General features: G+C 37.8%; 1 protein-coding gene and 1 long non-coding RNA gene across 3 annotated transcripts in view; one reads left to right on the plus strand and one right to left on the minus strand.

Annotated features, from left to right (window-relative positions):
• The window catches only part of LOC307145408, a 1,105,317-nt gene that overhangs the window by 807,305 nt on the left and 270,179 nt on the right, over positions 1 to 27,833 (plus strand). The window lies entirely within an intron of this gene.
• Positions 435 to 27,503, minus strand: ggt7 (gamma-glutamyltransferase 7). Of its 2 annotated transcripts, none has more exons than XM_079848392.1 (16): positions 27,424 to 27,503; positions 24,223 to 24,419; positions 23,711 to 23,937; positions 20,929 to 21,080; positions 19,794 to 19,908; positions 19,566 to 19,633; positions 17,057 to 17,130; positions 15,288 to 15,481; positions 15,038 to 15,125; positions 13,023 to 13,150; positions 7,797 to 7,885; positions 7,495 to 7,647; positions 7,154 to 7,271; positions 5,715 to 5,852; positions 5,540 to 5,639; positions 435 to 4,079 (listed from the first exon to the last, which is right to left on the minus strand). In XM_079848392.1, exons 2-16 carry the CDS (start codon positions 24,410 to 24,412, stop codon positions 3,910 to 3,912), a joined length of 2,004 nt encoding a protein of 667 aa, XP_079704518.1. In that variant the 5' UTR covers positions 24,413 to 24,419; positions 27,424 to 27,503; the 3' UTR covers positions 435 to 3,909. The 2 variants fall into 2 exon arrangements, with proteins under 2 accessions (XP_079704518.1, XP_079704519.1); XM_079848393.1 differs by lacking the exon at positions 27,424 to 27,503 and adding an exon at positions 26,892 to 27,012.

Raw genomic sequence — 27,833 nt, forward strand, 5'->3', positions numbered from 1 at the left:
ACCACTTTGCCTAATATAACATCTTCATTTTGCTGTTAAAATAAAACTTAGCATTTCAGCTTCATGTAAATTCATTATACACGAAATAAATATCTTGATGAATTTTCTCGACAGCTTTAATCTAATGTTAGTCGTTTTTTACATTATTTTATGATATAATTTCATATCTTTTTATTGTTTTGCTTTTAGTTTTCTCAATTCATTCACTTTCATTAGTTTACTTAAATGAAGTTCAGTGAGACTGTGAGCTTGAGTGTCTGAGACGTTGTGGAGGCTTTTTTATTAAAGAACAATTTAATTTTAGTCAAATTGATCTATACTAGACTAGTCCTTCCAGTGGTTGATAGCCTAAATAAGCAATTCTAGCATATTCAAAGCATTGATTATAGTATAGGAGGCACAAAACCATGAGTTTGGAAATAATGCAACGAAACTACACATAAATATTTATTCTTCATCTTGGCCGCTCTCATTGAAAAGCTACTAAACACAACAGTGATGCTGTTACAGTGCAATTATGTTCATTTGGGAGAAAAACACACATAATGCTGGTCAACAGATTGTCTCTCAGAAAATATGTGCAGCAAACATTCAAGGCATTAATTTCACTGTTTCCACATAAAAGAGACAACTCATTAAAATTACATTAGCAAACTGACAACCACAATTTAAAAATAAAAACTGTTGAAGCAATTATGGTATATATTAAATTGCACGTGAAAGATTATGACACACATAACTGTAGGAAAATCCATCTTATTTGCCTCGTATTACAATTTAGCTTCATTCATTTTAGGTCATTTCCTTGGCTAATAAAATAAGACTATAAATTTACACCAAACCCTCTAATATATTCAATATATAATATACAACATCATTCATTTGTAAACAGCAGCATTTACCCTCTCTGTCATTGCAAGAATGTCAGATTCACTTTCATGTAACATTTACACACATTTGTGAAGCTACTTCTTCACGAAGACTCACGAAGGGAAAAAAAAATCCCTCCATTTTCCTTTCCCTTACCCTGGAGTCATTCGCATATAATAAGGCATAATCCCACACAATCCTCAAAGAGCTAGTGATTATGGTAATAAAAAGACAGTGAAATATACAGTACAAGTTAAAAGTTTGGACACACTTCAACGAAAATGTTTCGTGATATTAAAATCATTTTGATGTAAAGTCTTGTGCTTAACTGCTTGAAATGAGTTTTCCAGGATGGATGGGTTTCAGCTGAGAGTGAAGGAAAAGCAGCCATGCCTGGAATATCTTCAACACGGGTTATTTACTGTTTTGTAAGCATCCCAAGATGTACTTCATGAAGGGTTTTCTTTTCAAAGAAGTGAGCTAAGCTGAACTCTAGATAAAGAAATACGCTTAAATATTTAAATTTCTTTGTTTTTTAGGTAGAGCTGCACGATTAGTTGTTAAAAGTCTGCGATCTCGATTCAAACACCCACACGATTTCTTTCCTACATGACAACGATTCATCAGTGACTATTAAACCTTTGACAAGTACGATTGAGATCTGAGTTGGCGCTGCCGCTGATCCAGAGAGAGCAGTTATCATGTTATATGAAACAGCTTCTCAAACAGTCTTTTCAACCACAGTCTCATTATTTCTGTGTTAAAATAACTCAAATGATCACACAAGTACTGGGATTAAAGTTTATAGTTTGCATATAAACACTGATGTCTACTGTAGTGATTCATTACACCAGTAGATGGCGACAAGAGACTGTTCAAAATGTATTTGTCTTTGAATCATTCATTCAAGAGATTTGTTCAAAAAGCGCTGATTCATCCAGTAACGAAACAATCGAAGTCTTTATGATTGAGTCATTGAATCATTCTTTCAAGAAATTCTTCAAAAACGCTGATTCATCCGATAACGAAACAAATTAAGTCTTTATGAGTGAGTCTTTGAATCATTAATTCAAGAGATTCTTCAAAAACGCTGATTCATCCGATAACGAAACAAATTAAGTCTTTATGAGTGGGTCATTGAATCATTCTTTCAAGAAATTCTTCAAAAACGCTGATTCATCCAGTAACGAAACAATTGAAGTCTTTATGAGTGAGTCTTTGAATCATTCATTCGAGATTTGTTCAAAAAACGCTGATTCATCCAGTAACGAAACAATTGAAGTCTTTATGATTGAGTCATTGAATCATTAATTCAAGAGATTCTTCAAAAACGCTGATTCATCCGATAACGAAACAAATTAAGTCTTTATGAGTGGGTCATTGAATCATTCTTTCAAGAAATTCTTCAAAAACGCTGATTCATCCAGTAACGAAACAATTGAAGTCTTTATGATTGAGTCATTGAATCATTAATTCAAGAGATTCTTCAAAAACGCTGATTCATCCAGTAACGAAACAAATTAAGTCTTTATGAGTGGGTCATTGAATCATTCTTTCAAGAAATTCTTCAAAAACGCTGATTCATCCAGTAACGAAACAATTGAAGTCTTTATGATTGAGTCATTGAATCATTAATTCAAGAGATTCTTCAAAAACGCTGATTCATCCGATAACGAAACAAATTAAGTCTTTATGAGTGGGTCATTGAATCATTCTTTCAAGAAATTCTTCAAAAACGCTGATTCATCCAGTAACGAAACAATTGAAGTCTTTATGATTGAGTCATTGAATCATTAATTCAAGAGATTCTTCAAAAACGCTGATTCATCCAGTAACGAAACAAATTAAGTCTTTATGAGTGGGTCATTGAATCATTCTTTCAAGAAATTCTTCAAAAACGCTGATTCATCCAGTAACGAAACAATTGAAGTCTTTATGATTGAGTCATTGAATCATTAATTCAAGAGATTCTTCAAAAACGCTGATTCATCCGATAACGAAACAAATTAAGTCTTTATGAGTGGGTCATTGAATCATTCTTTCAAGAAATTCTTCAAAAACGCTGATTCATCCAGTAACGAAACAATTGAAGTCTTTATGATTGAGTCATTGAATCATTAATTCAAGAGATTCTTCAAAAACGCTGATTCATCCGATAACGAAACAAATTAAGTCTTTATGAGTGGGTCATTGAATCATTCTTTCAAGAAATTCTTCAAAAACGCTGATTCATCCAGTAACGAAACAATTGAAGTCTTTATGAGTGGGTCATTGGGTGTGTTGGACATGAAGTGGTGCCGTGCAGATCGATCGGTGAATGAGATTAAAGTCCCGCGAGAGCGAGTGGAAAGCATACAGAGCCATCTCCCGATCAATCTGCTCAGTCCAGCACACCTAATGAATCGCTCATTCAAACCCATTAAAAAAAATAATTCAAATGTATTAAATATTTTTTTATACAACAATTAACATTGTCAGAACCTCTAGTAAATGACGTTACTTAGTTTAGTTGTCTGTTCAGAACCGTGATCTCAGTTTTAAACAAAAAAATAATATTTAGCCAGAATCGTGCAGCTCTATTTTCTCTGTCATAATTCTCATGCCTCCTTTTGTGTTATTTTACAGTTTTGATGACTTTACTATAACTCCACAATGAAGAAAAGATCAATAAATAAAGAGCAGTTATGTCCAGAAGTTTTGACAGGCACTGTATGTGTCGGAGCTGAAGCGGACTCATCTAGTCATGAGTGAGAATGACACACCAGTGTCACGAAGAGCAGTTCTTGAAATCTTTAGGTAAATGAGGAAAAACACTGCAAATCTCTCTCTGCCTTTCACAAGCTGTCATCATTATCATGCTCGTGTGCGCATGCAAGCTGCTTTTCTCTGTGTTTGTGGCTCATTTCCATCATCAACAGGAGTGTTAACTCGCTGTCCTCATTTAATGCACAAACAGTATGACAGTACAATCCCGTGTCTATCTACAAGCTCCCGTGTGTGTGTGTGTGTGTGTGTGTGTGTGAGTGAGTGTGTGTGAGTCTAGGGCATGGACATGGACAGCGCGGAGGCGTCACTGCTGCGCGGGTCCTTGACGCCGATGATCAGGTCGTTGGTCCTGCGGGTTCCCTCCACCAGCGAGATGATGTCCACCTTCTGCACCGCGTGGCCCTTCTGGGTCAGAGACGCCACATCCGCCGGCAGAAAGTTTGCTACACACACCAGAGACGCGTTACAGCACAACCCGACACCCGGACATCACACACTCATATCATCAGCGCATCACAAAATGGTGCTTTCTACACAACGGACACTTTCAAAATAAGGGTCCAAAACAGGGCTCTTACATTTCAGATTGTGCTCAACCTTTGAAGAACTGATGGTTGACCCCAGTCGTCAGATTTGCATTAGCATTTTATATTCTCTGTTCATGTGAGGTTTACAGTCTTCATAATGTTACCAAAATACAGCATGTATAAAAACAGTTTCAAGCATCAAAACTGAATCTACAAAATTCATCATTTTAAAAAAGCCAAATGTTGGTTTGCAGTTATTGATTTAATTACATAATATTAAAATGAGTGCTGGGCAACTATTAATTGCGATTAATCGTTTGTGTTTACATAATTTATGTGTGTAAATACTACTAATATATATATATATAGGGCTGTCAAACGATTAATCGCGATTAATCGCATCCAAAATAAAAGTTTGTGTTTACATAATATATGTCTGTGTACGGTGTATAATTATTTTCTATATATAAATACACACACATGCATATATATTTTAAAAAAATGTGTTATTTATATATAAAATATTTATATATAATATAAATTATATATAATATAAATATATATACACAGTATATACATGCAAATATTTCTTAAATATATACATGCATGTGTGTGTATTTATATATAGAAAATAATTATACACCGTACACACACATGTATTATGTAAACACAAACTTTTATTTTGGATGCGATTAATCGCGATTAATCGTTTGACAGCCCTAATATATATACTACTATATATATATATAATATAAATTATGATGATTGATGACATTACAACTTGTGTCCTTAAATAATAAATCATCTCATTATTGTTTAATTTTTTAATGTCTTCCCTGTAGAGAGGGTATAAATGATGTACTTCCTGTGTCTCAGTGTTTCAATTGTTAACACTAACCATTTTTTAAAAACTTTTTACAAAAGTTTCGTGTTAGTAAAGTTTTCTAAAGAAATTGGTACTTTTACTCAGCAAGGACACATTAAATGTATTAAACAGAGAGTAAAGATATTTATAATGTTACAAATAAATAAATGCTGTTCTTTTGAACTTTCCACGAACTGTTTTTAGCATTGATAATAATCAGAAATGTTTCTTGAGCATCAAATCCTCATATTAGAATGATTTCTGAAGGATCATGTGACTCTGAAGACTGGAGTAATGATGCTGAAAATTCAGCTTTGATCACAGGAATAAATTACACTTAAAAACATATTCACATAGGAAACAGCTGATTTACATTGTAATAATATTTCACTGCTTTTACTGCATTTTTGACTAAATAAATGCAGCCTTGGTGAGCAGAAGAGACTTTTCTCAAAAATCTTAGCATCTGAACGGCAGAACTATAATATATAATAGTATTTTCTTAACTCACAGTCCACCAGGAGGGTGTTGTTCTGGATGAGAGGATGGAGTCTCCCGTAGGACACGCTGTCACTCATGTTTTTGCGTGATGACAAGACATTAATCAGAACCTGCAGAAACACACAGCAGAGTGAGTGTGTGTGTTGAGTGCGGCGAGTGCTTGAATGTGATGGACTGGGCCTGACCTGAGCGATGCCACTGGCGGCGCGGTCCGCGTTGGAGGAGCCCAGGGCGATGTAGGTCCCGCACACCCCCAGCGACGGCCTCACCACCACCGGCATCAGGAACGAGGCCGGACGCTTGCCCGGCGCAACGCTGTTCCGCTGAGGACCACACGAGCACAAGCCTGACACTTACTGAACACAGCACTGCAATCTTAACCGTAAAAATACTACGGTAAAAAGCTGTTGATCGGTTGACAGAGATCACTTACTCTATAGACCTTATGCAGCCTTTTCAGCGCTGCGCTCGATGTCTTTTGACTTCCGGTCTGTATTTTCACAGCGATCTTGCGTATTTATGAATGAATGGCTCGTTTTAAAATCTTCCCGGTCGACTGACATTTGTTTAGTCATCTGCTTTAAACATTACAATCCTCATGATAACTTCCGTTAACTTTACATTAAGTAAATCCACTTCAAAAGCTAATTATTCCTGGACAGCAGTGTCATAAAAATATACAGAGCGACCGCAAAAACGGAAGTTCAAAGACAATATTGTAAAGATGGCGGCGCCCTCGTTTCTCTGGCGCATAAGGTCTATATGGTGAAACACTAATAAATGTGGAAGTTTTGGTGGTAACTGTAAACAGACATTCCCAGAATTCTGTGTGTAACGCTTCACATTTGATGGTTTTCAATTTAAATAACCAATTCATCTTTGTTTTTTCTTATCATTTATGTACATTAGGGTTTTTTGTTAAATATTATGTTGTTAAATGACTGTTTATTGCATTATGTAAGTGTAACCATGATGGTGTTTTATGATAACGTATGTATTTGTGTGTGTGACACAGCGGCACCTTCATATATAATAGTATTTACCTCAGTTTAAGGAAAAGCTTTGATTCATCATGTGAATTTCTCTTTTTAAAGTGGTTGTTACTTTATTATAAAAAGTAATAAACATATTTTAGTAATTTGGTGTATTAGCATTTTACTTATATTGTTAATTTAATTTAATTAGGTAAAACTTCTAATGTTGATGCCATACTTTTTTGGAGTAAAACTGCGGCAAAACTTGGAGTAAAACCATCGATTTTTACAGACCATTTTTTATGGAAACATTTTACAGTGTCTTGATAAATCACACATCACACAATAATAAAATAATAATAATCTGAAAATTGGCTTTTTTAGCCGATCAGAAAACCAGCCAATCAGGATCTCTCTCAGATGGCATATTGGGGTTTGCTGACATGACTTTCTAAGGAGCAGTTTTGCAGAAAGGGCACGTCTTTTGGCGGAAGCAAACTAAATGATTTAAAGCACATTTTAAACCAAATGGCACAACAGGATGAGTTCTTAATTAGGAAAAATCAATGGATGCAGAAAATAAAAACCCTTGAAAAGTTGAATTGCAAGTTTTGGTGAAGCGTGTGCCAGTTTTTGCCATCGAAGCGTACCTGATTGAACGCTGCTGAGCCTTGGGTTTTATTGGGCCAGGAGAAGTCCAGAATCTGACTGTTGAGGAGGATCCCAGAGGGCGTCACAATACGACTCCCAAACGGCCGGTTTAGTGAGCTAAGAGCAGAGCAAGCACAAATTACATCATTCATGACTGTGAATCAGCCATTAGTTTAGCGTCGGTCAGGGGTGTCCAGTCCTGCTTCTGGAGGGCCAACCTCTGCATCTTCAAAACACTTGCCGCCTTGAAGCTTGAAGTGATCCTGAGGAGCTCGATGAGCTGGCTCAGGTGTGTTTTATCGGGGTTGAAGCTGGACTGGACATCTACACACACACTCACCTCATAACAGACACGATTAGGTCATCGGTGCCCATGATCATGAGCTGGCTGGCCACGGTGCCCTCCTGCAGCTCGTACGATGGGACGTAGTGTTCGGCGGCCGCCGCGAGCGAATCGTTGATCATTTGCCGGAAAACAGCAGCCTGGGTTTTACTGTCAAAGCCAGGGAATGTTAAGCCAACGACATCGAAACAAAAACATAAGAGAAATGCTATGAATAAACTGATCACTGCCTTGAAAAACACACTATTAGAAAAGAAAATGTTGATTTTAATAATTGTTTGAAGGATTTTGTGTGTCACCTGAGCATCTGCGCCACCAACTCAGAAACCGAGTCGTCAAACATGGAGTCTCCCAGTCCACTGGCTTGAGACAGAGCGATCTTCAGCGACTACATGTGGAGCAAACGAAACGGACAGGAATATTCAACATTACATGAGCCTGAGCGCCAGCGTTATTCAGAAAACCATTTAACATTAACATTCAGTCAATTGAAACAAATTTAATGTCAACTAAAATAAAATAATAAAAAAAACTTTTTACACTGCAAAAAATGCTTTTCTTACTTAGTATTTTTGTCTTGATTCCAGTCCAAATCTCTAAAAATTCTTAAATCAAGATGCATTTACTAAAGTAGTAAAAGGCCATAAGATATTATGTCTTGTTTTCTGGGGAAATAAATAAAGTGAATTGTTGCTTAAATAAAGCAAAATTATCTGCCAATGGGGTAAGAAAAATAACCTTAATTCAAACAGAAGCAAGATCATTTTTCTTACCCCTTTGGCAGATAATTTTGCTTTTTTTAAGCAACAATTCACTTCATTTTGATTTATTTCCCCAGAAAACAAGGCATAATATCTTATGGCCTTTTACTACTTTAGTAAATGCATCTTTATTTAAGAATTTTTAGAGATTTGGACTGGAATCAAGACAAAAATACTAAGTAAGAAAAGCATTTTTTGCAGTGTATTTTATTTATTTTAGATAGTTGCCAAAGCAATATTTTTCATTTAAACTTGATGTACTAAAACAGAAATGAATAAAAACATACTATATGGACATTTAAAAAAAAAAAACAATTAATAAAAGTGACAAAAACACAAATTTTCTAAAACTTTACAATTTAAACCAGAAAGTACAAAAAATAACCAATTTAAAATAATAATAAAAACTATAATAGTTTATACTAAATAACACTAATTGATACAAAATTAACACCGTTTGATTTTTGGGTGAGCGATCCCTAAAGCTTAACTCTTGTGCGTCCTAATGGACATTTCTGTCTTTTTCAGTTTAGTTTTTTTGATAACGTTGCCTGTGTTAATGCACACCTGAGCCAAATTTTATGCAGTTAGCATTTTTATTGGAATTTTACCATTTCACCCCCATTTCTTTACAAAAATATGTTTTGCCCTAGTTACACAAAATACTTCCTCTCAGCGCCTTTTGGACAAAAATGTCCTCATTGAAACCCATTAACACTGCATTTTTTAATCCCAGGGCCATTTAACTATAAAATGATGCAATCTTTCAGCTTTCAGTCTGTTGGCAAGGCTTCAAAAATTTTATTTTTACTATTTTTTTATCAGATGGTGCCATTTTTTCAGGTTTGGCCTATAAAGCAAATACTTGCTTTATTCCTGTTTTCTGCTTCGGCATATTATAGAGCCAAGTGGGTAAATTATGCAAACAATAATTGTGTGGGTGTGTTTGTAATATTTGAGAGAGAAAAACTCTGCTGTAAATAACAAATCAAACCTCTGTGCCCAAACAAAGCACATTTTTTGAGATATCAACCTCAAATTTTGAACAACTTGTCTAGCCGTTTTAGAGTTCAACATGTTTTTATAAAATATAAATTGTATATAAAATAATGTTCATAAATAATTTTCATAAACATAAACTTATATAAGTTTTTTTGTTGTTTTACTTTTTACAATCTTTTTACTTCAGCAATAATCTGCCAAGGGTCTTCTTTAAAATGAGACCAAACTTAAGTGTGTGCTCCTAAGCTTCACATTTTTATGACAGTTTTTTGGCACGGACATTTGTGTCCACTGTGCATCTATGTGTAACCTTTTTTTAATTGATGCACAAGGGTGAACCAGGTGATCACGTGACACTTTATTACATTGACTTCCATTCACACACATGAGAATCATTCAGGGAACGCAAGATCATGTGAATTTTCCAAAGTTCAGCTTTTAAAAATAATTAGAAGTGTAGATGGACTTTTTTAGTTTGGCTCGCGCCCCATTCGATTACATGGAGAGGGCGGGGTTTATGGCCTATACTGCAGCCAGCCACCAGGGGGCGATCAATGCTCTGACTTCACTTTCAGGACTGTGCGGCACCATAGACTTGTATACGTAGATGCCACATTTGACCGCTCCAGACACGTCCTCTTCACTCACAGTGAGAATCAATGACGCCACATCAACACTGCGCAGCTTCGGGTAGTGAAACTGCCGAGATTTAAAAACCCAAAGAAATGGGATAACCTTTCAGGGGTTGCTTTGTGTTAAGTATTAACTCAATATTACAGGTTTTTACTATGGTAACTCTTAATGTTATGTTAGCTCTTGTGTTAGTTTAGCAAAATCATCAGCTGTCCATTGCAGAAAGATATACATATATACATATACATGCTCAGTCAACTTGCTCTCGAAAGTTCATGAATCGGCTCTGACTGTGCCAATATGGCAGACGGCTTACATCCAGCTGCCCATAGAAACAAACACTAATGTGGCATCTATGTACATTTATCCATGTGCGGCACACTTGGTGAAGACCAAGAGAAGATTGACATGTCCCACTTTGACCTCTCTGCTGAATTTAAAGAACACAAACTTTAAAGCTACAAAATTGTAGCGTTGATGAAAGTTTAAGTGTGAATAAAATTCCTAAATTCAAACTGTTCATTTTTTAAAGCGATCGAATTTGGACTAAACCTCTCGATTTATATGAATTAGTTTTATGAACATTTTGAAGCATCAAAGTGGTAGTGGCGTAGCATTAAAAAGATCCTAAGATGAATGAAAGTCTTGAGAAAGACATGAAGGCGAGTAATTAATGACAGAATTTGAATTTTTTGGTGAACTTTCCCATTAATACTCAGCACTATTATTGATTTGCCTGCACTGACACTACTGGAAGAGAACTGAACTAAGATGATGATGAATGGATCCAGAGCTGCGTTATAGATGAACTAAACTCATTCCATAATTGATGATCTTTACACAGTTATTGAACCGAACTGAATAAACACTGAACTGACTTCAGCTGAACAATGACTGTTTACCATGGTCTTTTAGAGCTGCTTTACAGCAAAACTCAATTCTGTTTGCATCATTGAATCATTACTTCATCATTGACTTGATTTAAGCGCTGGAATGTCTCAATGTTAAGGCCTGTTCACACCGGGACGAACTTCGCGCACGATATTCGCCGACGTTTAACGCCTCGTGACTAAACAAAGGGCGCCAATGTGAGTGTGCACACCGGCGCGAAAAACGGCACGCGTAAAAGCGTAATTTTTTAAAAAACGCCTCGGGTTCGTTTTTTTGGTTTGACGCGCCGTGTCAAAAACTATCCGACCAATGAGATTGGCGCTTTTGTTCACGTGCCTGGAGCTTCTGAAGTTACAGTAAAACACAACTTGGGGGCGCTCAAACACAAAACGGTCTTGCCGAGCACACATACGTAACGGCGAAGAAGATATACGCCAAGTGGCGTCTCTACACTGTTTATATACTGTCTATGGTCTACACTGCCGGGAAGAAATAAGACGAGGAAGATGCAAGGCAAAATGAATGTAGAGCTGCTGGTCTCGTTGGTGTCTGAACATAAAGAACTATATGACAAACGCGACAGCGACTACAAAAATCTTGATAAAAGAGAACTGTTATGGAGTGGTATTAAGCGCCATCTAATGTCAGGGAATGAATTTGCATGTTCACTCGGCTCATTGTCAGCGAAAATCGCTTGGGTGTGAACACAAAAAACGCGTTGAAAAACGCTGGCGAATAACGCGCGCCGATATTCGTCCCGGTGTGTAGGGCCCTTTACATTTTAATAAAACTCTCCCAAAACATCATAAATCAGCTCAAATTAGTTTTTTCCTCACACAATCAAAACCAGCTCAACCGGGTTTTAAAAAAAAAAGATGTCAATCCAGAGTAAAGCATATTGTAAAGTTATATTCACTGCAAAAAATGCTTTTGGTCTTATTTCCAATCCAAATATATAAATGTATAGGTAGGGAGGAGTTTATAAGAGCTGGTCTACTACCTGTACATCTAAGAGTGGAACACCTTAAGTTGAACCATATGTTTAACACTGTTAATGGTCATGCCCCCAAATATTTATGCTCTAACTTAACCATGGCCCATACGCAGCATAGTCATAATACTAGGGCCAGTGGGACACAATGAAGTGAGTTTTTGCTTAAAAACAAGCAAAATTATCTGCCAATGGGGTAAGAATAAATAAACTTTATTCAAACGGAAACAAGATTATTTTTCTTACCCCACTGGCAGATCATTTTGCTTGTTTTAAGCAAAAACTGATTTTTTCCACCAGAAAATGAGACATAATTGGCCAGTTGCATAAACTGTTAAGACTAGTCTTACAAGTTAGTCATCCAATTTTATTCTTTAAAACGGTTAACTTCTTAAAGTCAGTAACATAAAAACATAGATTGGTCTAATTTGACACCGAACAGTAAGACTGATTACCCCTAACTAACTTCTAGTTGATCATACTAGTTCTTAAGACACAGTCTTAACATAATGGCTATGTTTATGCAACTGGCCCAATATCTTAGCCTGGGTTTCCCCATACTGCCTTGCTCGCAGCGCGATTTCATTCACGCTGCTAGGCAGTCTGGACACCATGGAACAAATTTTCCCCTGAAAAAGGGAACCAATCACAGAACGGGGAGGGAGCAGCAAGATGATGACGACACCGAAGCAGTTTGTTTATATCAGACTCGACCTTACCTTCTACCCTCATGTTTATCTTGCACAAACGGTAATATTCGCTAAACGCCATCGTGTACAAATAAATCTTTGACCCATCGTCTTTTTCCTCGTCAAATTTCTCTCACTCTACATACGTCATCTGGTATAATTGAAGCGATTGGCTATGAGCTACATACAGGCGCATTTGATAGACATTCATAGCGCCCAATAAACGTCTCTGGGCATTCGTAAACCACGCCTCAAATACGAGAAAATGCACACGTAGTTCCCAGACCAAGTCTCAATGAGACTTGGTCTGACGTTAGCCAGGCTACCAATATCTTGCATTTTACTACTTTAAAAGCATCTTGATTTAAGAGTTTTTAGATATCTGGACTGGAAATAAGACAAAAAAAAAGCGTTTTGTGCAAAGCCTGCATGAAATGCAACAGGAAACTCTTTAGTCAGTGTGAAACACATGATGGAAAGAGCAAGCAGACAATAATCTGATTACCAAGTACAAACACATCACTATTAAAAGCAATGAATCCCGTGAAACGAGAGTACCTCAGCGATCCAGTGGTAGATCTGTCCCCTGGACTCCTGGCGTGTGATGTTGAATCCCTCCAGGATGTTGAGGGCGGAGATGAGGGCGGCGCCGGCGTGGGGCGGAGGAGGAACAAACACCCGCTGGCCTGTCAGAGCAACGCACAACACCGTCAACCTTTCATTAAAACACTGGAGAACTGAGCCATCAAAGGCTTGAGGAAAACACAGGCTACAGGAAAAGTCTAACATCGTTAACACATGCAGATGTTTAACTAATGATGAGGAGTAATAGGCATGCTAATAAGCAACTAGTTAATAGTGAGAACTGGACCCTAAAAATAAACTTTTAATTGAGTGTGCGGTTATATTGTTCTTCATAAAGCAATGAGCCACGAGAAACCGTCCATTATAGTGATCGTACCACAGTTCTTAGAAAATAAAATAAATAAAACTTCAGTAGGCAACTGTAGTTTGTTTAGGGTTGCCAAGTAAGACATGAACTTGGCACATTAACACGTAAGTGTGTGCATTTAACAACGCCTTAAAATACAGATCATCCAATCAGAAGTCAGAAATTGAACTACCCACTTTATGTTGCTCATTTTATACAGTGTTATTAAGGTCTGAATGAACCCATTTAGGTTACCCATGAGCATTAATACACAGAGGCAGGAAGAAGTACTTTAGAAACCAGCCTTTATTAATTATTATTGCAGAGATGGGGTTTGGGGCTGGGTCCGTGGGACTGTTTCTGGGGATTCACTTTTTATTTTACTTACCTTTTGTCTTCTGCATTCTCCTCACCATCGTCTCCTGTTCTTCCCTCAGACTCGTGCCAAACCCCATCTCTTAAAAATGAATAAAGGCTGGTTTCTAAAGTACTTCTTCCTGCCTCTACGTATATTAATGCTCACGGGTAGCCGTAATGGGCTCCATTCAGACCTTAACATTAAGTATTTTACTGTTATGTGTCAACAAGATTCAACAAGACATTTTCACCTGGCTATACCCAATGTTTAGATCTGTTGTGGTATTTATGCAAATTAGCACATACATAATTAGATTATGCACCGTTTGTCCATGTTAACAAACCATTTAAAAAAACTTGTAATACATTTTTTGTTTGTCTTGATGGAAGTAATCAACTCAGTAATTTTCATGGTGAAATCTAAAGGTTAAAATCTTTACCCTATTCACGTGAGAAAAAGAATGAATAGGCGTATGAATAGGCTATATTTGGGTCTTTTTCGAAACTTTCCCCTAATGGGATTCTTGGGGGCTTTTTTTCCTTACTCAGGACATATTGAGTTTGCTTCTGTTGCAATTTGTTCAAGGTTGACCCCCATTTTGGCTTAAAATGACTGGACTAAAGCAGAAACACTCAGTTACTGTACAGAAGTAAATGTTTGTGTTGACTTTGCTACATTTTGAAAAAAAATCTTTCTACTTTTTTTCTTTTTCGATTGTTTCTTTTCCCGATTGCAGACCACAGAAAACAACACGCGGATGGCTCAGGGATCGTGATGACGTGTGAACAAAAGGCTGAGTGTTTTCAATGAATCAATGAAACCTATCAGGTCAAGCTTTAACCACACCATTACACAGCCATAAAGAGCTGAGCCATTATTTATGGATCCCATTGTACATTAACTAATATCAGTTACTTTAATACATTAGTATTTTTTCCATGGACTACCTTAACTTTTAGCTAATTTCCATACAGATATATTTACCTTAGTACGACTATTGTGTACTTTATAAAATACTGCTGAACTTCCACTTGCATTTCTCATCCACCCAGTTCTGAGAAGTCAAGTTACAACAATAACTGTGCACTACTTATGAAATTGATACAGGCTAAAGCAGAAGGGTGTTTTATTGCTCTGCTGTTTGCAGTTTCTGCTTCGCAGCTGTGGAGGTCAACAGAGACCTAAACTACTGCAGTAAATCAAGTAATACACTGCAACAGACACACATTTCAAAGACTCATAGGGTCTTTTAGAGCTGCTTGGTGTAAAGCGATGGGTATTTACCCTGGTAAAGAGTTTGCAGTGGCTGCTGTATGATAGTGGAGTAGTTTTTGAAATCCTCCTCTGTCAGCACACCTCCTTTAGCTTGAACCTGGTCACAAACACACAGAATAATGCTACTATTATAATAATATGTTTTGTTGTTAAGCTTTAAGTGATTGGAAGCACAAAGAAAATATCTGAAAATGGCAGTGTTAGAAAAAATATTAATAAATACTGTATAATGATGATAAAAGTAACACGGGAGACATACCACTGATGCCATTTCCTGCGTCAGATTCCCACTGTAGAACTCTGAGATCCCATTGGCTGCAATCTTGTCCAGAATGGCAGCCAGATCCGGACGTTTAGCCAGAAGTCCCGCGAGTGGAGCCTGACCGTTAGGCAGGAACAGATCTCTGAACGTCTCCGACACATTCTGCTCCTTCACTTTAGACAATGCATCAGCTGTGGAAAGATGAAGTTACACCAAACTGCTTCAAATTCAACAGAACTAAACTGACACATTTACTTTTACACAACCAGGAACACTTCCCATAAATCCTGATGTACTCGTTACATCATGAGAAGAATGGCATCTACGGTAATTTTAGTGTCTGTGTTTATCCCGAGGTTTTCCCGCAGCCTGCCGGATCCAGGCCGTATCCAGATCTGATGAAGGACCTTCGCCTGGACCCGATGACAACGCAGTGCTGAAGTGCCAACTAGTCTCTCCCTATGGAGGATCCCACTACCACTCCAGATAAAGCGTTGTCGGGAAACTCAATTCGCGTACCTACCCCGAATTGATCAAATAAAATAAAATTCTGTATAAAAATTTATAAGGAAAGACAAGTATTTTGTTTAGGCTTGGCTTGTAGGGAATTCCAAACCTGCGTATATTCAAACGCACATAACTATAGAACCAATTCTTAATGCGCATGTGAACGCCATCAGCGTTTCTCACAGGTTCGCGTTTAAAGTCTGTGTAGAGAGAATGGTGTCGTCTTAGCGGCCCCTGATTTAATAACAAATGATCGTTGCGACGGAAGCGAATCAATCAAAACTAACTTTAGCTGGAAAATAACTTTATTAAAGAACCGCTATAAAGCCAAAACAATCTCTGTTACCTTAAATCATACGCTTATCTCTGTAAAGCTGCTTTGAAACAATCTACAATGTTAAAAGCGCTATATAAATGAAGATGACTTGACTTCTTGCTACACATTCTTACGAATTTCTTTTCGGCTGACATCTCTAAGCCACTTACTTTTCAAGCCTGCATACTAGGGTTGTCAAATGTACTGCTACTACCGGTGCCAAGGAACAAAATTAAATAAATAAATGAATAAAAACTGTTGACGATACCTTAAACGCGTGTTTGAGTGCTTTCTAAGCCACAAAATTTTCTATTTACAGTGGCTACAATGCTCAACGCTTGTAAAAACACAATCACAATCAAATCTGTCTTATCGAAGGCAATAGTCAGCAAGTTAGTCAGAATCCACTTAACGCTGAAAACGCTGAAAGCGCCGCACGCTCGCAAATCCTTTCATTATAAGCCAACCAACAGTGTAAACGATGTAAATAAGAGATTCATTTTACAATCAAGACAGCTTTATTTTATAATAACGTGAGTTTTTGCAGGAGTGCAGAATTCAGTGAGCTTGTGTTTTAGAGGTTGACAGCCTTAGTCTTCTCTTGCTTGCTGGTTATTACCTATTCACAATCTGAATACAACTTTAGTTTTCATGCTGCTTGGTACACTGCAAAGTTTCTGGATCGACAGCCGTCTTTAAATATGTGACTGAGTCAGAAACTGCGATGAATGACAGTGATAACCAATGGATTGGACAAAATGGGAATAAAAATAAATAAATAAAAAATAAAAAGTACTTTATTCAGCAGTTTTCGCTCTGGTACCGAAATCTGCACACAGATTTATTCACTGTAATTTTTGTACAGTGACAACTCTACACTACCTACAGACCCGTCCTGTAGACCTGTGTGTGTGTGTGTGTCACATGTGTGTTGCGTGCTCACCCAGCTCATGCGTAACGTTGAACCCATCCCTCGCCACGTCTGCAGCCGTAGTGATGACGTCTTTCCACGACATTCTAGAGGAGGGCGAACATGCACCACTGTCAAGCTGTTTTTCCATCATTTAAAGTGAGAATTGATAAAAATATGAAAAATTATTCTCTATTACTGAGTAAGATGTCTACTATTTGTTTGTGCGCAACGTCAAGTGGGTGCACAGTAGGATCTATAGGACCTTAAAATTGTCCAGAAGCCTCATTTCCAGTGGCCGGTTGCATAAAATGCCTAGACAAGTCATACAAGTTAGCAATCTAATTTATTTCTTTAAGAATAGCAAAAAGGGTCCATTGTCTACTGTCAATAGTGTAGCGATGTAGGAGGCACAGCTCACACAGAAGTCACTTGCACACAAAGCAGCTTTCTGTTGGTCAACACAGCGAATCTGTGTGAGCAACATGAACTTGTTGCTAGATATGTGTGTAGAAATCTTTCAGCCTCACGTGACATTCCCGATCATGTGATTTCCTAAATCCACACTGGACTGGATTTTGAACAGAAAACACCAGCCTGAAATGCCCGGCCATTATTTCTGTGATGTTCATCACCATGTAACACATCTCCATAATGCCCGCCCTTCAGGCCCCTTTGGACTTATGGTTCATTATCAAAAATTATGACCATTAAAATAGCAGCCTAATGACATTAGCCGCTTTCCGACCAAGTAGTTACAGGAACTTATTTATAGGAACTGTCCACTTCTAAACAGTTCTAAGAACTACTCTCCCCCAAACTCGGTTTTGCTGTTTGCGTTCGCACTGGCCAAGTGGCCATAGGAACTGGTAGGAGGGGTAAGGGAGTGACGCAAGCACGGTGACTTTTATTTTGACGGCGCGACAGACCTTTATTTTGGCGGCGCTGAGAACGCCAGAGCAAACAATGCTCGCATTCTCTGTGTTTATTAGTTAGCGATCTGTCTAACAGTACTGTTTAATATCTTATTAGATAGAACTGTTATAGAAAGTAGACAGTATATGAAAAAAAGGTTATTAGCCTATGCCGTGTGGTTGGATAAACATAATCATGTTTGGCTTGGTCCCCTCAAAGTTGCGTTGGATTTTCTCTTCAGCATAAAGGTTTAGAGACCCATCTATCACTGTTTTCCATGTTTGTATAGTTAGTTTATGGAGTAAATATATAGGCTATAATGTGTTTACATTCTAGCTGTTTTAAAAATGGCGGGTGCTGGTGTTCCGCGTGCGTTCGGTCAATCAGCGTACACTAACGTCACGGGTAGTTCCTATAGTGCTGGTTTAGACCCTACTCTGAAGTAGGACCTAAATTAGTTCCTCCAAATGGAGTTCCTAGAACTAAAGTCGTTCCTAGTTCCTGCGGTGCGAACACGCCGACATCCGGGTACTTTAGCCAATAGTTCTAGGAACTGTGAAAAGGTTCCTCCGGTCGGAAAGCGGCTCATGTTGTAATAATGAGAAGGATAACGGTGTAGTTTCAGTCTGCTGCCTCAAATGATTTACAAAGACATGGCAAAACAAATTAAAAGAAATGAAAACAACCAATAAAACACAGACCTACAACACACTCATTATTCAGACAAATGGATATTAAAGTGTAAGAGTTGGGGGGACTTTGATGTATTTTTTTTTTAAACTATAAACCCATGACAACAAAGTTCAGTTTACATAAATAATCCATCCTGTTATCACATCCATGATCAGACATATCGCTGTGTAATGCACATACATATTTCATTTTAAGAAGACATGACAGAATGTGCGTGACAGTCTGGGCCATCTGACCAATCAGAGCAGAGTAGACCAATTACAACAGACTGGGTAATCTGACCAATCAGAGCAGAGTAGACCAATCACAACAGACTGGGTAATCTGACCAATCAGAGCAGAGTAGACCAATCACAACAGACTGGGTAATCTGACCAATCAGAGCAGAGTAGACCAATCACAACAGACTGGGTAATCTGACCAATCAGAGCAGAGTAGACCAATCACAACAGACTGGGTAATCTGACCAATCAGAGCAGAGTAGACCAATCACAACAGACTGGGCCATCTGACCAATCAGAGCAGAGTAGACCAGTCACAACAGACTGAGCCATCTGACCAATCAGAGCAGAGTAGACCAATCACAACAGACTGAGCCATCTGACCAATCAGAGCAGAGTAGACCAATCACAACAGACTGGGTAATCTGACCAATCAGAGCAGAGTAGACCAATCACAACAGACTGGGTAATCTGACCAATCAGAGCAGAGTAGACCAATCACAACAGACTGGGTAATCTGACCAATCAGAGCAGAGTAGACCAATCACAACAGACTGGGCCATCTGACCAATCAGAGCAGAGTAGACCAATCACAACAGACTGAGCCATCTGACCAATCAGAGCAGAGTAGACTGGGCTTAAGGAAGAATGGGCTTTAAAGAGACAGGAACTACAGAGCCTTCAGGCAGAAGGTGAAGAGAGGCATTGCTATACCTTCCATACAGCTGATGAGCTTGATGCAGTCCACTGATCATGCCTGGGACAGCCACGGACAGACCTGACTAACAGACAGAGACAGACACGTCAGCGACTGCAGAAAGAGCACAGAGCAGACACTGTGTTTGTGGAAACACTTGCACTTGTTGATTTGCTTCAGATTTTTAACATCATCATATGACGCACATTAAGCCAAGATGAAAGCAGATCAGAATAAAGCTTTACCCTTTGATTAACATTTATCATCATGTCCTCGTGAATACCAGAGGGTGCCATCTCACGGAAGTCAATGACCCGGCTCTCATTCTTCCGGATGTCATGGATGAGCATCACGCCACCACTGAGAAGAAAGCAAGATAGAGTCACTCACTGTTTTTGATGAATCCCCCACAAAATCGATTTCTCCATCCCTGCACACATGCCTTCTCGTAACGCTTTCTTTAGGCTTCCTGGAATTTCCATGAACTTTACAGTTATTTCTGATTTACTGCAGAAGGATTTTTATCAAAACTCCTTTAACAGAGATTTCTGGCTAGACTTTTGAAATAATATTTAAACAATTATGATAAAGGAGACATAGTACTCAGTTTCTCATTGATTTCTCAGCAAGTTCTACTTTAGACAAACATTCACAAAGAGATATTTAAAATATTTTACAACAGAGCAAAAAAGAAAATTCATCAGAAGAAACTTCTTCAGATTTCTATTATTATTTTGTGTCTACGTTCTATGTTTGCATTTTATTTTTATTTTCATGAAGTCTACCAGGGGTGGGTTCTAGATTTGTATAGTTGCTTTTTGCTTTGTATTATTAGTATGTTAGTATATTATTTTGTAATATTTTTGTGTTTCTTGACTTTAAAAAAAGAAAACTCAAAGAGTTGTTAACAAAAAAATAAGATTTTGCTCATTTCTATTACGTTTCCAGTGCAAAACACAATACCCTGATATGTAGATTTTTTTCCATGACAGTGGGAACCCGGTTTCTACTTTTCTTAAGCTCGTAATCTTTAAAGGGATAGTTCACCCAAAAATGTAAATTCTGTCATTATTTACTCACTCTCATGTCGTTCCAAACCCATTAGACTTTTGTTCATCTTCAAACACGAACCTGAGAGATTTCTGTGCCTCCATTGAAAGTCCAAATTTTACACTTGAAAAGGTTCATAAAGGCATTGTAAAACTAATCCATATGAATGGAGCAGTTTGATCCAAGACTTCTGAAGAGCCACGACTGCTTTACATGTTAGATGTTTTGAGCTTCTGTTTACCAATGATCATTTTTGGGTAAACCAACCCTTTAAAGTCTCCCTTACAAGATAAAGAAAGCCTGTATTAAGCACAGAGCTGGAGCTCGTACCCGCCGATGCCCGAGGCGTGGGGATGGATGATGCCCAGGCAGAGGGAAGCGGCGATGGCGGCATCAACGCTGGACCCGTGTTTGCCCAGAACGTCAAAGCCCAGAGACGTGCAGCGGGCCACATCCGTCACCACCGCGGCTTGACTGTACACCTGAGGGAAGAGGTTACACAGAAGCAAAGGTTTTATTGGAATAGAAGTTGAAATTTATTCTCCACCAGCCAAACAATTATACGTTTGATTGGACAAAACAGTAATACCGTAAAACTTCAAATAATAGCCGAGTCCCAAATAGACGCCTGTCTCTTTTAAACGCCTGGTGTGACGACAGGTTTGGGTAAATAAAGGCCGGTCTCAAATAGAGGCCTGGTCTGTTTTTTAGTATCGGGTTGTATATGATATTCTAAAACCCGTCAGATCGTCTGTTCTATGTTTTGATTAGATTTCACGTGACAGACGCAACCGTTCATGAACGACTCATAACTATTCGCGCGCGCGTGTGTGTGAGGGAAAAAGAGGAGATAATATATTTCATCAACTTCAGGATGTTATCCTTAGGTATGTGGCCTGACAGTAGCTTCTGATGGAAGCGAGGATCACCTTATCCATTGTTTTAAAGAGGGAGAGCCGTGCGCATCTGGGCGGGAGCTGTTAGTGCAAGCAAGGCAGGCAGAGTTAGCGGAGGCTGGAGAGGGAGAAGTGGAGGAGAGCGACGTGGAGGAGGAATTTGCTAATGAACTTGTAATTGAGGATCGCGGGGATGATGATAGTGATGAATAGAGTAATTTTCTATCACATGATTGCAGTTGTTTTACAGGGTAGTCTGCATTCTTTCTTGTTGATGTGTTTCGGGCAACAAGTTCATATGCTCGATGGATTTTAGCGGTAACTTGTGTTCTGCCCATTGCTGTAACATCGTTTCGTTTTTTACGTTTTTTTTTTTTATTTTTTTTTTTTATGCTGCCAATAGCCTAAAACATTTCTTACATTAAATGATTTTGTTAAACACATTCGAATTAATTATAAATAAAACATAATATAATGTGGTAACCTCCTGTCATGCTTGAACATCTCAACACTAAATTAAAGGCCTGTCTCTTATAGACGCCTGTCTCAAATACAAGCCGGTGCAGTTCGGCGATTTGGGTAAATAGAAGCCCGGGCTATTATTTGAAGTTTTACGGTAGCACACCTTTTCCCAACAAGCAAATCAATTAGAGGCATCATTCACTGAACACTACCAAGCCCACCAACTACAAACCCTGTTTACCTTTGGTTAAAACTATATAAAAAACTACAAACCCTGTTTACCTTTGGTTAAAACTATATAAAAAACTACAAACCCTGTTTACCTTTGGTTAAAACTATATAAAAAACTACAAACCCTGTTTACCTTTGGTTAAAACTATATAAAAAACTACAAACCCTGTTTACCTTTGGTTAAAACTATATAAAAAAAACTACAAACCCTGTTTACCTTTGGTTAAAACTATATAAAAAACTACAAACCCTGTTTTCCTTTGGTTAAAACTATATAAAAAACTACAAACCCTGTTTACCTTTGGTTAAAACTATATAAAAAACTACAAACCCTGTTTACCTTTGGTTAAAACTATATAAAAAACTACAAACCCTGTTTACCTTTGGTTAAAACTATATAAAAAACTACAAACCCTGTTTACCTTTGGTTAAAACTATATAAAAAACTACAAACCCTGTTTACCTTTGGTTAAAACTATATAAAAAACTACAAACCCTGTTTACCTTTGGTTAAAACTATATAAAAAAAAACTACAAACCCTGTTTACCTTTGTTTAAAACTATATAAAAAACTACAAACCCTGTTTTCCTTTGGTTAAAACTATATAAAAAACTACAAACCCTGTTTTCCTTTGGTTAAAACTATATAAAAAACTACAAACCCGGTTTACCTTTGGTTAAAACTATATAAAAAACTACAAACCCTGTTTACCTTTGGTTAAAACTATATAAAAAACTACAAACCCTGTTTACCTTTGGTTAAAACTATATAAAAAACTACAAACCCTGTTTTCCTTTGTTTAAAACTATATAAAAAACTACAAACCCTGTTTACCTTTGTTTAAAACTATATAAAAAACTACAAACCCTGTTTACCTTTGTTTAAAACTATATAAAAAACTACAAACTCTGTTTACCTTTGGTTAAAACTATATAAAAAACTACAAACCCTGTTTTCCTTTGTTTAAAACTATATAAAAAACTACAAACCCTGTTTACCTTTGGTTAAAACTATATAAAAAACTACAAACCCTGTTTACCTTTGTTTAAAACTATATAAAAAACTACAAACCCTGTTTACCTTTGGTTAAAACTATATAAACTACAAACCCTGTTTACCTTTGGTTAACACTATGAAAAACTAGAGACCTTTGGTTAAAACTAACTAAAAAACCTAACCCCTCCAACTCCAATGTTTACCTTTGATTAACGCGCTAAAAAAACTACCAACCCTGCTTGCCTTCATCAACATGTTTATTTTCATTAACATAAAAAACTACCAGCCCTACTAAACCCGTACTAAATACCTACTTTAAGGATACATCCAACCCTTGCAACATATAGATAAAAATGATTCAAACAATCACTTATTACAATTTAAATATGGTTTGTTTTAAACCAGTGCTTAACCCTCATTGTAAAAGGCTTTATATCATGTACTGCTTTTATCTCAATTGGCAACCTGTTCCAGAGTTAGGATCGCTTTACAGAAAGGCTCTCTGTTGCTGTGTGTGTGAGCGCACCTGTGGGTCCCCGAAGTAGATCTGCATGATGAGGGCCACGGTGACCCCGGTGGCGAAGGTCAGGCAGGCGGTGATGATGACGGTCAGGCCGTCCCGTGTGCACGCGCACTCCTGCGCCAGCGGGTCTCTGGTGGTCTCTCTCAGGGGAGAGATGTCATGCCGGGCCAGGTCCGAGGCGGAGGAGGGCAGCCGCTGCAGTCGGGCCGAGTTCAGGAACAGATCCGGCTCTACTGAGAGACAGGACAGGAGTCACCTTCATTTATATAGCGCTTTTAACAATATAGATGTTTCAAAGCATCTTTACAGTGACTATAGGAAATTAAAGTAACAGAGAATGTTTTGGCTTTACAGCAGCTCTAGAATAAAGTTATTGTCCAGCTAAAGTTACTTTTGATTGATTCACTTCCATTGCAAAGATCATTAGCTATTAACTTGCTAAGTTAATAACTAATGATCTTTGCAATGGAAGTGAATCAATGTAAGCATCACTATGATCAGAAGCATTCATTCACCTGTGTCCTGCTCACTGAGGAAGTTATCGTCGTCTTTGCGTGATTTGAAGGTGTTGTCTGCGGAAGCATCATCTTCCGGGAGTCTGGGGAAGCTGGTGATGCTCATGTAGTCCACAGGGGAATACGCATTGGTCAGAGCCGCATCCTTCTCAACCACGGTCACTCCCGTGTCGGCTGCCGGAGTGTACATGATTCACCTGAAATCACAGACTGGATCAACGTCATGCTGGACATTCATGGAAATTCACTTTTGTAGGCCGAAACCCTGACACGATTTAGCATTGCAGCACTTACGATCGTCCTGAAGTCATTGAATTATTTTGAACAGTTTTGTTTTGTTTAAATGTCTGAAATAAGGTCTGTGGTGAACACAAGCTCAAGCTATGTTCACATTTCATTCTACAACATCAAATACATCAATAATACCATCTTGTAATTTATTAATGCTTTTGCTTTCTGTGGAGCGGCTTTATAGCTGAATTGAATTTGTTTCATAATTGATGAACATTAACCCTGTTATTAAACTGAAGTAAACAAATACATTATTGTTTCCTCTTTTCTAGAGCAGCTTTACAGTTGAAATAGAAGTTTAAATATTTTGAAACAATAAAGGGTTAGTTCACCCAAAAATGAAAATTATACCATTATTTACTCACCTTCAAAAAAGCCATGTTAGGTGTATGACATTGTTCTTTCAGCCAAACACAATCGGAGTTATATTAAAGGGGTGGTATAACGCCCTTTTCACAAGATGTAAAAAACGTCTCTGAGTGTGTATGTGAAGTTTTAGCTCAAAATACCCCACAGATATTTGTATATAGCATGTTAAAGTGTCACTTTTTGAGGGTCAGCAAAAACACACCGTTTTGTGTCTGTTCCTTTAAATGCAAATGAGCTGCAGCTCCCGGCACAGGGGGCGGAGCTTCAACAGCTTGTGTCCTTTTACCTCACACAGACATGCACTGAAAATGTCAAAAACTTTCAGCCAATGATGAGACTCAACTTGTCAATGATGGAGAGACTCAACAGGAGAGAATGCAACAGGACCTTTCTGAATGGTTAGTTTATGAATTTATGTGTAGTTTCTTGTCATTGATTAGCATATTCTGTCTTGATAATCTATAAATTGTGTTCTGGGGGCGGGGTTTATGTAAATATTGGGGTTAGTGATGTCACTAACCCGGGAGGAATGTGGTGTAGTCTCTACCAGCCGTTTGTTGAGTCCTTAAAAAGCGATTTCTTTAAAAGCAAATATCTCCCTTTGCTTTGAACTTTGAGTGTTGTATCTTTGCAGATGTTGTTTATGCTCAAACAGCAACATTACACACTAACTAAAGGTAGAAAAATGAAATCATAATCAACCACCCCTTATACTAAAAAAAAATACCCGGGCTCTTCCAAGCTTTATAATGGGAGTGAATAGAGCCTGAGTTTTAAAGCCCAAAAAAGCGCATCCATCCATCATAAAAGTAATCCATACGACTCCAGAGGGTTAATAAAGGCCTTCTGAAGGGAAGCCATGCGTTTTTGTAATATAACTAAGGTTGAGTTTGGCTGAAAGAAGAAAGTCACATACAGGATGGCTTGAGGGTGAATAAATTATGGGATAATTTTCATTTTTGGGTGAAGTAAAACTTCAGCATTACTTTCCTGTTTATTAGAACTACATAAATAAATGTAAAAAAAAAAAAAAAAGCTCTAGAGAGAATAGTAAAAGCTCTAGAGAATCATCCAGGATATACAGGAATTGGTCTGCCTCGTGTCGAGTTATTACCTACTTTTATTTGCCTTTGACTGCATGTTTATCTATAATTATCAGAGTATCTGACATGCAACTCTTCACCTAAAACTATTTTACACATTGCTTCTCCTTTTATAAATATCAGGTATGCATTTTATATGACAACATTTACAGATAGACTACTTTTTTTTTTTTTTTTTTATGTCACACCACAGGAACATTTCAAATAAACTAAGAGTTAGGCCTAATTTAAAAAAAAAAAGACTAGTTATACATTTTCGCTATATCGATGTTGATTAAAACAAACAAACAATTTTTTAAATGCATTTTGTAAACTGTCCCTTTTATTCCAACTATAATGACCCATTGCATTCACAGTGATTTAACACAAACCAATAATGGGTCATTCTTACTATTTGGTGCCATTTAAGCTTGGTTACTTCCTATAAAAAAAAGTTACAATTTCCACAATTTAATCATTTTATCTTGTTTACATTACAATAAAAATATATCGGTCCAGCTCAGGATATTATTCTTTAATAATTTTGACCAAATTCTTCACACAGGGCCTGTTCTCATCTCAGTTAATAAGTGTCTTGAATGCACCCTTATTGTAAAATTTAAGCTACAATTTCCCCCACTTTACCATGAAAATGTATTAAACAAAGTGTTTAAAACCACGCGTTATCTTGAAAAACTGATCTAAAAATCACAACACAACATGACATGATATCACAGGCCTCCATGTCTTGTATTCGCTGAGAGTAATGAAGGCCTGGATGATGATGATGATGATGATGATGATGATGATGATGATGCTCGTTTAGCTAATATCGACAGCATCGCCTGCCTATCTGCGATATCCAGAAAAAACAACAATTTGTCATGGAAATGACTCGCTAGGCTTTAATAAAACACCCCATCATACCAGATCCAGGAGAGGCGCGTGTGAAGAGCTGGCGCTTTCTGGATGAATCAGTTCGCCGTCACAATGTCACTGTTGTGTTACAGATCACATCCGAATAGATCACAGAATAACCAGTGTCGAGTGCAATACATCTGCGTGCGGGGTCATCCGTCACTCACACACACACACACACAACACTAAAACAAACCGGAGCGCGCGCGTTCAACGCGACATCGACTGATTTCCATCCATCTGTGTTTCCAACCGTGACTCGGAGGTCAGAGCTGTGTTTTGTAAACATACAGCTGATTCATTCACACACTCGCTGTTTCCGCACGGATGCGGAGCAGAAAACCTGAAGGATCAGCTGACATCTTCACCGCAATGTTAAAGACGCAGGTGTGCGCGTTTCTCGCGTTCAAAATACCAACGGAATAAAACAAAACACAAAGGTCTTGGCATGTTTAAATCGGCCAAAGTCGCCCGTCTGACGTACATTAGCAATTAAACAATAGCAATAATGTCTTAAATGCAGCCTTTCCATCATACTTACGGGTGAAACGTGCGGTTCAGCTCCTTTGGCACATATTAGTCCTGGTGAACAAGTGCATTCATTTCTTTAAATGAATCAAACACTGCGCATGCGTCACATCTCATGAGGAGACGCTGATCCTGCAAAACAGGTTCATCAATCAACCCTCAGGAGAAGGTGTGTGTGTGTGTGTGTGTGTGTGTAACTAAATACGTATGTCAATCACACTGAGGTTTCTCAGAATATTGGACAATGTGAGTGTAATAATTAAGTTTACACTGTACCCTTATTTTTATGTAGGGTAGGATAGCAGGCAACACAAACAAAACTACTATAGCTATGCAGGCCTACTACAAACCATGGTAGTATTGTAGTATTCTTTGAAATGTCTCTATAAGAAACTTTTTGTGGGGTTTAATCTTATTTGTTAT

Source organism: Squalius cephalus, assembly GCF_949319135.1.
Source record: "Squalius cephalus genome assembly, chromosome: 18".
NCBI classification, from domain to species: Eukaryota; Metazoa; Chordata; class Actinopteri; order Cypriniformes; family Leuciscidae; genus Squalius; species Squalius cephalus.